The 14,716-nt window shown below is 39.4% G+C and overlaps 1 protein-coding gene across 1 annotated transcript in view; it reads left to right on the plus strand.

Annotated features, from left to right (window-relative positions):
* ctbp2a (C-terminal binding protein 2a) overlaps window positions 1-8,529 on the plus strand; it is a 41,263-nt gene extending 32,734 nt beyond the window's left edge. Inside the window, exons 3-10 of the mRNA XM_034681814.1 lie at window positions 1,686-1,830; window positions 2,558-2,764; window positions 3,640-3,854; window positions 5,134-5,264; window positions 5,458-5,585; window positions 6,807-6,927; window positions 7,164-7,241; window positions 8,422-8,529. Of these exons, the coding sequence (XP_034537705.1) occupies window positions 1,686-1,830; window positions 2,558-2,764; window positions 3,640-3,854; window positions 5,134-5,264; window positions 5,458-5,585; window positions 6,807-6,927; window positions 7,164-7,230 (1,014 nt within the window). The 3' untranslated portion in view covers window positions 7,231-7,241; window positions 8,422-8,529. The remainder of the gene's footprint in view (window positions 1-1,685; window positions 1,831-2,557; window positions 2,765-3,639; window positions 3,855-5,133; window positions 5,265-5,457; window positions 5,586-6,806; window positions 6,928-7,163; window positions 7,242-8,421) is intronic.
* The last annotated feature ends 6,187 nt before the right edge of the window (window positions 8,530-14,716 follow it).

A 14,716-nucleotide genomic window follows, 5' to 3' on the forward strand; every position in this document is an offset into this window, starting at 1 on the left:
TTTGCAATCCGTGTTTACTCTCTGTTTGAGCCCAAACCATTATCTTTAAAGATAAAATCTGACTGTTTCACAATAACCCACTGGCAGTTAAATGTGCGTTGTCCTTGTAATGTTGCACCTTCAATATGAATGTCTTAGAGCTGTAATGGTGGGGGCCATGTCGTCCCACCACTGTGCTAGCAACAGGGGTAGTGCCATAAGCAGCTAATATGGGATAACTGTGAGCTGGCAGCGCACAACAGCACTGTGTGTGAGTGTACATGTCTAAATATGTGTGTACCTATATGGAGCCCATGCTGGGTGTGTTCCTCTGGAGCTTCTGTGATGCCTAGTTCATGTGAGATGACACACTGAGACACCAATGTTATACTGTCATGGGATCAGTATGAAAGTATAAAGGCGTAATCGAGGCTCAGCAGCAATATGGCGCTGTTGTGGGCTTGCAATTTTAAGGGGCTACGACGGACAACGGGGCTTTTTTTTAGCTTTTAACTTTTAGCTTGGGTAGTGCTAACCAGTTATTGCTCAGCAGGCAGAGTGAGCAAACCCTTTTTGAGAAATGCATTAAAACAATTTAGCTTATATGCTACACCAAGGCAGCAAATACCCTGTAAATTAAGAATGGCAGAGGAAGTTAGCTCAAAAAACCAAGTAAAGGCATCTATATAGATTATTGTTTTCCATTTGTGTTACTTTCCCTTGCTGTAGAACTCATTTTAAATCTTAAACTAATCTTCTTGCTGTAATACTTCATTTCAACTCTAGAAAAGCGCTGTTACACTAGAGTAGAATTAGTGCAGCTTGTTTCCCTTTTACTAGTCTTTATGTGCTTTGCAATATTCATGATTCTTTGCTGTGAAAGTGCATATGCACTGTGACTGTGTGTGCTAGCTCAAGCTGCAGAAGAATTCTGATTAACACAGTACATAACTACTTCTCTGTTTCACTTCATGCAAACTTGCTTCCCTCCTATGATCGACAGTGTGCTGTGATTCTGTGTCATTTTCCAGCATATTTTCCAGCCAAGCTTACTCCTGGCCTGCTTCTCTAAAGTAATGAGATTAATGCATGAGGAGAGCTTCAACCTTGAATTCAGCATCCAGCTCTCACTAGAGCTAGCTCCAATGAAAAAAAAAAGTTATAAAGCAATTCTTGGCCATGCTAATCTGGCTGGATTAGTTTAATTCAGTTAGGGAGTTGTGAATTTAAACCTGTTATTTAGCAGCTGTGGCTTGCAGCAGCTACTTGCTAATGCTTTCTGAGTTTCTCAGCAGCTGTCAGTCTACTTTATGGCCTTGCCTGCAGTCACTCCAACCTTGTTTGCATTGAGTCTGAGTGACAGTGTGACAGACATAAGCTTTGCCAAACACTCATTATAAATACACAGACATCCACTCATAGTTTAGAGAACAAATAAACAATCAATTTGCATTTAGATGAAGAACAGCAGACATGAACTTAGGTTGAGGAGATGGATGAAGCTTTCTTACTCGTGTTGCTCGTTGGAAAGTTGCTGTAAAAAACTATCTGAGCATAAATGTCAGGATGATGTTAGTTAAGAACAGTGATGGTATTTAGATCACATTAGAAACACTGATTATAATTGTCTCCCATCTGTGACACAGCAAATGATTGTTGTTTTAATACAGTGATACTGATGTCTGCTCTTCTCTGATTTATCTTAGGTTTTGAATGAAGCTGTAGGGGCCATGATGTACCACACCATCACCTTGACCAGAGAGGACTTGGAGAAGTTCAAAGCGCTGCGCATCATCATCCGCATCGGCAGCGGTTATGACAACATCGACATCAAGGCTGCAGGGGAGCTCGGTGAGAGTTTGGAAAAGATTCAGACAAAGATAGGACGGGAAAGAGAAGTTGTGGAGAAGCAGACAGTAATCATACGAGGAAAATATGAGCAGAGATTATTCATTTTCAACCAAATATAAAACATACAATCTGCATCAACTAAAACAGACCTTTTTATTATGGGGAAGATGTTTGCACCTTTGGATGAATGCCAAGCCAAACTCTGCTCGGTCTATTGACATAGCATAAACAACATATGTAAGAGGAATGATCACACACTGTAAACAGAATATGTAATGATTCTGTTTGTGTATGCAGAGCAGATGCTTGAACAGATATGAAACTCTCCCTCAGATTCCCATTTGGCCCCTTTGGCATATGTTTGGTTTGAGAGCAGGATTTAGTGTGATATCCTAATTATTGTTGTTTGTTGTAACACATTGCAGTTGTTGACATGTTTTTTTCTTTTTATGGGCTTAATTAGCAGTTATAATTATCCTCTCACACTTCACAGTTCATTTAGTACACAGTGCTCTTTTATTTAGTTGAAGGTCTCAGAGAAGACATTCTGTGATTATGTGAAGCAAAAAAAAGCTTCACTCAATTTCTTGAAAACAGCTTCAGTTATTCTAATCAACTTTTGTATCTTTTACATCTGTAAAAGAAAAAGTCTTTTTTTTTTTACGCAGTATCTATATTATCATCGTGTTATAAGCTGCCTTTTGCTCTCTCACTTTACCTTTCACAGGTATTGCAGTGTGTAATATCCCCTCAGCGGCTGTAGAAGAAACAGCAGACTCAACTCTCTGTCACATTCTCAACCTGTATCGGCGAAACACCTGGCTGTACCAGGCTCTCCGGGAGGGCACGCGGGTCCAGAGCGTGGAGCAGATCCGGGAGGTGGCATCTGGGGCAGCCAGGATCCGAGGAGAGACGCTTGGCCTCATTGGATTTGGTGAGCTGCTTCTTTAAGATTTAGATGCAAGAGGTCAAACAACAAGAGTAGTTTGAAACTACAGTCGGTCAAAAGAGAGAACATGATGGTGAATGTGTTGTTTTGTTTTGTCATTTAAAACAGAGTGGGCTGTTTTGCTAAAATGATTTTTTTTTCACCTAAATAAAAACAATTCACATAGATGTCTATAAAATGTGTCATGTTGTAAACTTAGCATTTCCAAATTCTGACATAATAACTTTCATGGTTTAGCCCTTATATGATAACATGCATTCACAAAAGGCCAGACTAAACAAGATGTGGTAAAAATAAATAACATGAAGTGAAAAAAACATAGCAATAACAAGACAAGCAAGTCAAAGCAGTTTAATCACAGTACAATAAAATATATTGGCAAGTTTAACCTGAAGCTAAAGATGAATGAAAAAGAGAGGTACTAAATTAATTAATTCATTAAGTATAAGAGTATTCAAGGCTTTGTAGATGGGTGAAAAGCCTTTAACTTGTATTTAGATATACTGTATAGGGAGCCAGTCATGGTTATGATCTCCAATTTCTGTGTTGGTAAAAGCCCAGACTTTCATTGTATTAAATCTAATAACATTTCCTATAATACATTTGTGAAATTGCTCCTTTTTTTTTGCAAAGAGGCTCATAGTTTCTGGTATCACTGAGGAGTTAAACATTTATTTTTTCTGGGTCACAACAGTAATTAGGATACATCCTCTGAAAATTATGAATGTTTGAACCAAATGTTGTGCCAATCTTACCAGTAAATGAGGACTGATGAATCCAACTCAGCAATTAGAATCTGGATTGTGTCTTAGTTCACTCACTGTTTGTTTCCTTCTCATATCCCCCCCCCCCTCCCTCAGGTCGCTCTGGCCAGGCAGTGGCAATGCGCGCCAAGGCGTTCGGCTTCAACGTGATCTTCTACGACCCCTACCTCCAGGATGGCTTGGAGCGCTCACTAGGTGTTCAGCGAGTCTACACGCTTCAGGACCTGCTCTACCAGAGCGACTGCGTGTCCCTGCACTGCAACCTGAACGAACACAACCATCACCTCATCAACGACTTCACCATCAAACAGGTAGGGGGCTTTCAGTGCTGAGGTAGCCATAAACACGTGACACAATCTGAGACAGAGCCTGAAACTTAGAAACATATAACCCTCAGAAGAAGCTTTTGTTTACTCTAAATCGGGCAGCATGTTCTCCTCAGTAAGCTAATGATCCATGGAGGTTGGTAGCGAAGCTTTCGCCCTGAAAAATGTTAACTGACTTGGCCAGCTCTTGGCATACCTTGGCTGCCAGCACTCCTTTGTTGGCAACTTCCAATTACAGGCTGTAAAACAATCTTGTAAAGGGTGGCAAGATACCTAGAACGAGTAAATGGGAACAAACACAGATGTTTGGGGAACCTCTATGAATCTAAAATAATGGTAGCATTGGTGGCATCATTTTTGCATTGCTTTCTCTGACCTTGTGGGAAAATCATGTCCAATGTGAAATCACCTAATTTCTGCATTTGTGGTTATAGGAGTAAAATGTGTTCTTGTGTAACCCCCCCTACAAAAATAAATAAATAAAATTGAATAAAATGTTATATATGAATCAACAAATCATACAATTTTCAGGGTGAAAAAAAAGGAACAGTTTGAAGTAGCAAATCACACCTATTGTTGGTTACCAACAATTACTGACGAGCCAAGGAATGCAAAGTCACTGTGCCAGCATAGTTAGGGCTGCCAGGCCAGCTCAGCTCAGTTCGTTGATTAGCCTTTGTGAAACAGCAACTCATTTAACCTCAAAATGTAAGGGTTTGCATTCAAAACAGCTTCTTTTTTCCTATAAATAAGGTCTGATTATCCCCAACTAAACAGATTTGTCCCCCAGCATGCTATAGAAACCAACACCTGAGTTGTTAGTCTTCTCTGTGTCACTGCTGCCACCCAGAGGATATAAAGTGAACTGCAAGCTGTATTAAGTTCAATGGTTTTATGACTTTTCAAACCACTGACAGCTGTTGAAAATATTTATTTCACCAATGGATTTTTTCTTAGTCTTTAAATGTAATGTATGTTCATGTGCATCATCACTTACAGTCTTGTTTCTTGTAAACTGTGTTTTATTTCTGTGAAGATGAAAGGATTAGTGTCATCAAATTGTCCCCTTTCTTTGAAAAGCCTTTTGTTTCCATGTCATTCTTTATTTGAAAAGGATTTGTTAGGGGTTTATAAAAAAAATGGCTACCCACGCAGCGTTGAGTCAATGACAGCTCTTCTGGACGTGCTCTCTCAAACAACCACATTTTGATATTTGACTGCTGAAAATACTGATAATATACTGTGCTGCTGTGTGTGTCTTCAGATGCGTCAAGGTGCGTTCCTGGTCAACTCGGCACGAGGCGGTCTGGTGGATGAGAAAGCTTTGGCTCAGGCCCTAAAAGAAGGCAGGATACGGGGAGCCGCCCTGGACGTCCATGAGTCAGAGCCTTTCAGGTTTTATTGATCACACATCCAGCTTATGATTAAAACATCTGGAAACATTGGGTTATAAATCTTACTGCTGTAACACCCAATACAATAGTACAATGAATGAAGGAAAATCAGTGCCTAATTTCACCGCAACCAAGCACATGAGGTGCATCTCTCACTCACGTTTGTTTGTCTTTTCTGTCTTTCATTTGAACAGTTTTTCCCAAGGTCCTCTAAAAGATGCCCCCAACTTGATCTGCACACCCCACACTGCCTGGTACAGCGAGCAGGCTTCTCTGGAGATGAGAGAGGCCGCTGCCACAGAAATACGCAGAGCAATCACCGGTATAGACATTTTTTCTTTAACATATTCTGAGGCAGCTTGTTCTGTTCAAATTCATACTCAAGGTGGAAAGCTGTTACAATCTCATACTGCTGAGCTCTTGGTTGTGTGGCATACACATTTAGGCTATGCTTCAAATCCTTGTCAATTCAAAACAACTCGATTTTGCAGCAACTAAAAGTATGATAGATCCCTGAAAATCAGGAGAGACATCAGGCCAGATTTCAGTAAAGTCATGTAGCCTCTTTGATAACCCATTAGCCACTTTTGACAAAAGTTAATATTAGCATTTCTCAGCTAGCTAATTGTGTTCAATGATAAAATATGGATGGCGTATATTTCTAGCTTACAGAAAAGATAGCTAGTTGTTACTAAGATGTCAGTCGCAAACAATTTATCAAATGTATTGTTTCACATTGAAATGTTGTCTGTTTTAGTACTGTACAGTAATAGCTAACATTGCTGAGAATTTACACTTTTTCATTAGCATTGTGTAACAGCTATAGGGGGGTTCAGTAGGGGACCCTACCCAACAGTAATGTTAGCTAGAAAGTGAGTGGATGATAACTTTAGCTTGTGGGATATTAAATATCCTATTTTAGCTTGAAAAAATGACACAATGTCGCTGGAATTCTCGCTATAATAATAATAATAATAATAATAATAATAATAATGATAATAATAATAATAATAATAATAATAATAATAATAGTAATAAGAATAAGAATAATAATAATAGTAATGATAATAATAATAATGATAATAATAATCTTTATTTATAGAGCACTTTTCAAAAACTATGTTAAGTGCTTTACAATGCCTCTAAGGACATGTGCATATTAAAGAGCATTTTAAAAGGCCATACAGTCAGTGCAAATATCATAACCATTAAAAAAACATGAAATCATAAAAACAAATTAAAAACAAAATAGAACATAATACTAATACTAATACTAACTAAATAAAAGCAGGACCCTGAGGAAGACACCTTGATTAAATAAATCAGGAAATGCTATTCATTGTCATATCAGTTGTCAATCAGTCACAAAAATGATTATTTAGGATTTTCCCCATTTCTATAAAATCTGCATTACAACATTATGACAGCACCTGGGCTTCCCACTCTGAATGATGATATCATGTCAAAGGAAAATGGTCTGAATATTGTCAGTGGCACATTTTGCGCAAATTTTGCTTCTTACAATCTTCTCCCCCTGACGCAGGCCGTATTCCTGACAGCCTCAGAAACTGCGTCAACAAAGAGTTCTTCATCACCTCAGCACCTTGGGGGATGATGGAGCAGCAGCCTCAAGTCCACCCTGAGATCAACGGTGCCGCCTACAGGTAGGAGGTGGAATTTTGTGACCCTCTCCACACAGAGAGCACCTGTGTCATCTAAACACCTGCAGTAGATGAGGCCAAACACTTGGTGGAGGGTTAATTTAGATGTTCATGTGTGTGTTTGTCACAATTTACATTACTTTTCATACAACTTGGCCCTAATAAACAAATTTCATGTTTAGTTTAGCCTCTTCATTTCTCAGTTTTCTCAACCACAATGAACTGCTTCTCTCACACAGCCGAGTGAACCAAACCATGGTACAGGCCATAGCAACGGGGGGAATGCAGGACAAATTATATACCTAATTCTCAACCAGGTAAATGAAAACTACCACTGCTGGCTCACAGGCCAGGGCAAATGAAAAACATGGCTAAGAAAATCAAATCCCACTGAAATCCGTTGCCCCCCTTTTTCTCCTCCTAACTCACATGTCCTGTAACTGTCCTGTCTCTACCCAGCATCTCATCAAGCCCCCAAACCTCCCCCTTCCAAAAAAACACAACCAAAGAGATCATGAAAATAGTGTTTAGATGTTTTTACATTTACAGTCACATATGTAACACACGGGCTAAAACCATGGGATAAATGTGTTTTTATGAGTATGGAGGTACAGGAAATTTTAAGTTGAGGCGCTTTTCCAGTGAGTGTAGAATGAAATATACAAAGCTATGTGACAATGGGCAAGACAGGAAAACACAGATACTCTACTGAGGGCCTTGAACTTTGATTCAGATCTCTAGCAACAGACCCCGGGTTATTATCAGCTGTTTTTATTCAATAAGAGTCTTGCAGTATACACTTGCACACACACACATGCATAACACATTTACCCATTTGTCTCCTTTTACTAAAATATATTTGAACCCAAATTTTAAAAATTACTCCTCTTTTGAGGAATCTTTCTTTAAGGAAGCGTATTAACTACTTTGATTTTTTCAATTGTTATGCAATACACATTTTTTGAAAAAAAGTTGGCTTTCTATTTTTATAGAATTTTATAGAAACAAGTCAGAAACATATATCTGCTTATTAACACTTAAGTTATTGAGTAGAAATATGTGCATTCTTTTAAAAGTAAAACCTTTATTATATGAAGTTGAGGCTATCTGTGTTGCAAAGTTAAATTTGAAATATTTTACATTCATATTCATTTATATACTTGAATTTGTTTATTTTTGTAATTTTGATGCGTTTATGAGTCCTTTCCCTACACCAGATTAACACCCTGTCATTCCCATTTATTGCAGTGCTCCTTGTCACATTTAACCTCAATCACCTCTAGGTATTTGGTTTAAGGGAGGTCTTTGTGTCTAAAGGATCCACTACCATTAAAATGTACAGTAATGATCAGGAGAAGTAGTTATAACTCTTAGCCTTGTCAAAAAAAATGTGTGGTCAATTAATGATCAGATACTGAACAGCACTGTCTCATTTTACAAATAGACCTGTTTCTTTGTTCTCGTCACTCCGGCTCATCACTTTCTTTTCTCCTCCAGGTTCCCTCCTGGTGTGATGGGCATCGCCCCTGGTGGGATTCCCGGGCCTATGGAGGGGTTGGTTCCTGGGGGAGGAGTGCAAATTGCCCACACCTTGCCCCCTGGTACCCATCCATCACAGGCCATCTCCCCCAACCAACCCTCCAAACATGGCGACCCCATGAGAGAGCACATGAGCGAGCCGTAGGACTGCTGCTGTGAACGATCAGCGAGGACAAGAAAAAACAAACAATGTAAACTAAAAACCCAGAATCCTACCATCAGAACCATCCAACTTTACGCTTGACTTCAGCCATCTGAACCCACCAGCAAACTGCCTGCAGGGCAACGTTTCACACATTTTCTTTTTGTATGAAACCACTAAGCCCGAGTGAGGACAGTGGATGTAAACGCACATATGAGCTGCCACACTGAGATGGGACTGACCGTCAAACTCTGACACTTTTCCTCCCCCATATCTTTTTCTTCTTCATTTATGTTTTTATCTTTATTTTGGGTGTATTTCAAGGAGGTTCCTCCTGACTTCTGGGACACGTTGAAGATACCACGTGCAGGATGGAAACCTGATCCTCCCTTCCTGGTTTAAAGGACGAACTTGAAAAGATAGTGGCCTCATGGACTATCCATTCATTCTCTGTTTACCCCTTCTTCGTCACCCATTTCATTGCAGAAATGTCTTGTGTTATTTTTCTATTTTTCTGTTTATCTTAAAGTCTGTATTTCTGTTGCAAGTGAATATCTGTTTTCTGTTCTTCAGTGTGTGAAATGAATGGATTTACAGTTACGTGTATGTTTAGCAGACAAGAAAAGTCAGCATCTGCCGTCTCAGTCAGAAATATGGACTCCATTTTACCATTTTTTCTACTCACCATGGCTGGTGGCCCCTGAATGTACAGAGAAGACGTGGGGCTGTAAATGTGGTTGTCAGTTCCAGGAAGAAAATTTCGGCTCATGAGGTAAAAATTACCAATTCAAACCAAAAAAAAAAAGGGAAAAACAAAGACGTCTGCTGCCATTTGTGGGTCAGGTAATGTACATTGAGTGTGTCACCTTGATTAAATATTGCTGTTGTAACTTTTCCAACTCTGCTGAACAGAGGTAGCTACAATATTTGGTAAGTGTCCAAAATATGATCACCCAAACGACCTGCAGTATATTGAAGCTCCAGCTAAAGAAGTCGGAAAAATAAAAGCAGTTACTCACTCAGGAAAAGAAACAACCATCAAATCTGTCCAAATCTGAACCGTTAAGAAACTAGTCTGGATTTTTGCTTTTCATGTCTCCAATTTTTTCTCCATTGTGGTATTTTTTTATATATCAATTACGTGTTTTTTGATGGTCAAGGTTTTCTGTCCTGTTCGATTTGTATTTGCCTTGTTAAATGTTCTTATAATCATAGTCTCACGTGAACGAACCCCCTCTCCTCCTTATAGTTTCTTTGTTTTTCTGCTCTGATGAAGTCCAGCTGTGGCTCTCGGGAGGCATTGTGCCCTCCGTGAACAACAGCAGCCACATCCATTTCTTTTAGCCCCCTGACGTTAGCAAGAGACGGCTGCTAGCAGATTGTTTGGTTTTTAGTGTGAGTATTTGTATTTGTTTCTTGTACAAGGTGAACATATAGCATACAGTGCAGCTGGAAACAATAAATAAAAATGTACTGTTCTGATTGATGATAACTGACTGGCTATGTGGAACATTTGTGATTTGTTTTAATGATGCCTAAAAACCTGTAAAAACAAGCCTTCGGTGTATGGTATATTCAATGTCAGCATGGGAGTTTTTAGACCATTTTTAGGGATGCTGGAGCAGCCCTAAATATCATCCCAGCACCCCAGAATAAAAAAATACAGGGGCATGTGCCCAACCAGAGTTTTTAATTCAGCAGATATTTAATTTTGTGTTCTAGATATTGGTTTGATTAAAGTGTAGTAAATTAATAATATTTTTAATTAAACGTATTCCTTTGCTCAATCCATATAGATAAAAGGCCCTCCCCTCCCTCTTTACTGTTGGTTTCATCCAAAAGTCACAATGGGATTGTATGTACAGTTGAGGTCAAAATTATTAGCCCCCCTTGTGAAATCAGATAAAACCCTTGATTTCTCCATGAAAATGACCATTAAAAACAAGTGTTTATAGCTTATGTGTTTCCAAAATAACAAAGTCAAAATGTTCACTATGTTTGACTTGGATATTTTATTGATGCAATGAATTGAAACAAGAAAAGGTAAAAATGGCACGTCCAAAATTATTAGCCCCCTGGCCCTAAGTAGTCAATAGTGCGCCCGTTCTGAGCCATACCTGACAACAACCTCTTCAAGTAGTTCTCTACAAGGTTGGCACATGTCTCTGGAGGGATTTAGGCCCATTTTTCCAATGCAAATTGTTCCAGCTGGTCCAAAATACATGGTTTCTGAGCATGGACATTCACTTTGAGCACCCGCCACAGATTCTCAACAGGATTGAGAGCTGGGCTCTGTACGGGCCACTCCAGGACCTTGGTTTTGGTGTCCTTTAAGAACTGTTTGACCAATTTTGACGTAAGCTTTGGATCATTGTCTTGCTGGGAGACCCAGCGACGACCAAAGCCTAGACTAAGAGCAGAGTTCTTCACATTATCCCTCAAAATGTCAACATAACTTTCTTTTTTCATGATGCCATGCACCAGAACAAGGCTACCTGTGCCTGAGGCTTCAAAACAGCCCCACAGTAAGATGCTCCCTCCACCATGTTTAATTCTGAGGACCATGCTCTAAGGGTTGAAGGACTCTCCCTTTCTTGGCCAAACATGAAAAACATCCATATGCCCAAAAAGTTCCATCAGACCAAAAGATGGACTTCCAAAACTCATCTTTACCTTTCAAATGTTCAAATGGCAAACCTCAGTCTGGCTCTGATGTGCCGCTCTTTGAGTAAAGGGGTTCTTCTACGATGGTGGTCCTGAAGCCCACTACGATGAAGATCCCTCACAACTGTGCTCCTTCAAACATCAACTCCAGGGGAGGCCAGGTCAGCAACAATCACCTTGGCAGATGTCCGGGGCTTCTTGTTGACATCATTGACTACTTTCCTCCCCAAAGTTATTAAAATCTTGCGTTTTCTACCACGCCTAGGTTTGTTTCTAACAGAGTTTGTCTCCTTGTACTTTGCAATGATGCAACGTAAAACTGTTCTAGACACTGTAAAACGCCTGGACATGACAGTATAGCCTCCCCTTTATTATGAGTCTCCATTATCTTCTTTCTGAGCTCAAGACTGATTTCCTTGGTCTTTTGCATCGATTAGTATGAGTAGTCTCTCTCAATAACGTGTTCAAGTGCCCTGTTTGGAGTCCCTTAAGTAAATCTCAATGCTGTTTGAATGCTCAGGTGTTGTTAGGAAGCCAATTGACCGACAGGTGTTGTTAGGAAACCAGCTGACTGCTCAGGTATGTTTTAAAAGCAAAAATTCACAGGGGGGCTAATAATTTTGACCACCCCATTTTTCACTATATTTGATATAAAGTTATCCTAAAAATATATTTTACATTCCAAAATGTACCAAAGCTACTAAAAAACACTGGTGAATGTTTGCTTATATCAAGTTTTATCAATGATGCAAACATTGGGCAGAATTTAAGGAAAATGTTCCAGAATTCCTGGGGGCTAATAATTTTGACCTCAAGTGTATAGAGGTACAGGATAGCAAAAGGGAACAAAGAGTTGCAGAAGTGTTCAGCAGGGTAGCAAGCCACTAAAATGTGGAAATATGAATTATCACAGGCTATACCTACTTCTTTATTCTTTATTCAGATCCCCATTAGCTGCCACTAACGCAGCAGCTACTCTTCCTGGGTTCTACATAAAACAAAACATAACATACAAAATATACATAAAATACAAAACAAAAAATTCTACAAACATTACAAAGGCTATACCTACTTCTGCAGCAGATAAAAATATTAGCTTCCCTTAATCAGGTGGTTCAGTCCTCTGGCTTACTAGCTAACGTTTGTTACTTATCCAGGTGGGATCCATCCCAAAAAATGGATAGAGAATTGATAGGAAACTTTACTCATTGTCTTGATATTGTTTATTGCAAACATTTTGAGGACAAGGTAATTAGAGCTCATAGTGTACTAACCCCTCTTAATCAGGACTTCAATATCCACAATTGTTCCACCTCTACTCTTCAAGACTCTCCATCAAGCCTAGCTGAAAGGTCACCCCCAACCCAGGCCTCAGCGGAGGGGAAAATAGAGAAGAAAAGGTATCAAAAAACTTTGTGGGATAATGATTTATTAGAATGTTTTATATACAGGGATCCTCCAATGTCATAATCAATATGAACTTGAAATATTTATTTAGCACTTAGGACCCTGGATCCCCCTGCCCAGGGAACAGGGAGCCTTTCCTGCAATTACTTCTTTTCCTTTGGGTTGATGTATTTAACTTTTTTTTCATTTAACTTTTTATTCATTTTTGACTGATTTTGCAGGTGTACACTGTCCAATACATTCCGTCATTACAATTCATACAGCCATGTCATTGTAATGATGACAATGCACAAGTGAACAAAATTACAACATAAGCCTACAAATGATCAGTTTTTTTTAATCCCCCCTCCCACCCCCCACATGGGTCTCGGATCTGAAATATACCTGTAAGACAGATATTTACAGTAAGTCAGGAAAATATACAGGCAACTTAATAAGTGAGAAAAAAGGACTAATGAATTAATAAAAAAATAAAAAAATAAATGATTGATACATTCAAAATATGACTACAATGGTATATTGTAAAAGATTTCATGATATAGTTCTGGCCAAGTTGAGTGCCTCCATTCTGTTTTTAAGCATAACCTGTCCTGCCTGATTCATCCTAGTAACAGAGAGCTCCAATGTCAGTATTTCTATGGACAAATGAATCCACTGATTTATAGAAAGAATGTGCGGGGGCTTCCATCTTACTGCCAGCATCTTTTTGTCAGCAGTAAATGCTGATAACCATAGCCATAGTTAATGATAACCCTAACACTAACCCTAATCATAACCCTAACCCTAACGCCAACCCTAATCATAACCTTAACCTAACCCTAACCCTGATCCCAACCCTAACCCTAATAACAGCCCTAACCCTATTGTTAAACCTATAACACTAACCCTAACCGTAATCATAACCCTAACCCTAACCCCTAACCCTAACCCTAACCCTAATCATAAACCTAACCCTAAACATACTCATAACTCTAAAACCCTAAACCTAACCGTAACCCTAACCCAATTCATACCCCTTACCGTAATCATAGCCCTATAACCCTAATGGTAACCCTAACCCTAACCCTAATCATAGCCCTATAACCCTAACCCTCTTCATAACCCTAACCCTAATCATAGCCCTATAACCCTAACCCTCTTCATAACCCTAACCCTAATCATAGCCCTCACCCTAATCATAGCCCTATAACCCTAATGGTAACCCTAACCCTAACCCTAATCATAGCCCTATAACCCTAATGGTAACCCTAACCCTAACCTTAATCATAGCCCTATAACCCTAATCATAACCCTAACCCTAACCCTAATCATAGCCCTATAACCCTAACCCTAATCATAACCCTAACCCTAACCCTAATCATAACCCTAACCCTAATGGTAACCCTAACCCTAACCCTAATCATAGCCCTATAACCCTAATGGTAACCCTAACCCTAACCTTAATCATAGCCCTATAACCCTAATGGTAACCCTAACCCTAACCCTAATCATAGCCCTATAACCCTAACCCTAACCCTAACCCTAACCCTAACCGTAATCATAGCCCTATAACCCTAACCCTGACCCTAACCCTAACCCTAATCATAACCCTAACCCTAATGGTAACCCTAACCCTAACCCCAATCATAGCCCTATAACCCTAACCCTAACCCTAATCATAACCCTAACCCTAACCCTAACACTAACCCTAATTATAGCTCTATAACACTAACCCTAACCCTAATGGTAACCCTAACCCTAACCCTAATCATAACCCTAACCCTAACCCTAACCCTAACCCTAATCATAACCCTAACCCTAATGGTAACCCTAACCTTAACCCTAACCCTAACCGTTATCATAGCCCTATAACCCTAACCCTGACCCTTACGCTTATCATAACCCTAACCTTAATCATAACCCTAACCCTAACCCTAACCCTAATCATAACCCTAACCCTAACCCTGATCATAACCCTAACCCTAATGGTAACCCTAACCCTAACCCTAACCCTTATCATAGCCCTATAATCCTAACCCTAATCATAACTCTAACCCTAAT

Source organism: Notolabrus celidotus, chromosome 4, assembly GCF_009762535.1.
Source record: "Notolabrus celidotus isolate fNotCel1 chromosome 4, fNotCel1.pri, whole genome shotgun sequence".
In the NCBI taxonomy this organism is placed as follows: Eukaryota; Metazoa; Chordata; class Actinopteri; order Labriformes; family Labridae; genus Notolabrus; species Notolabrus celidotus.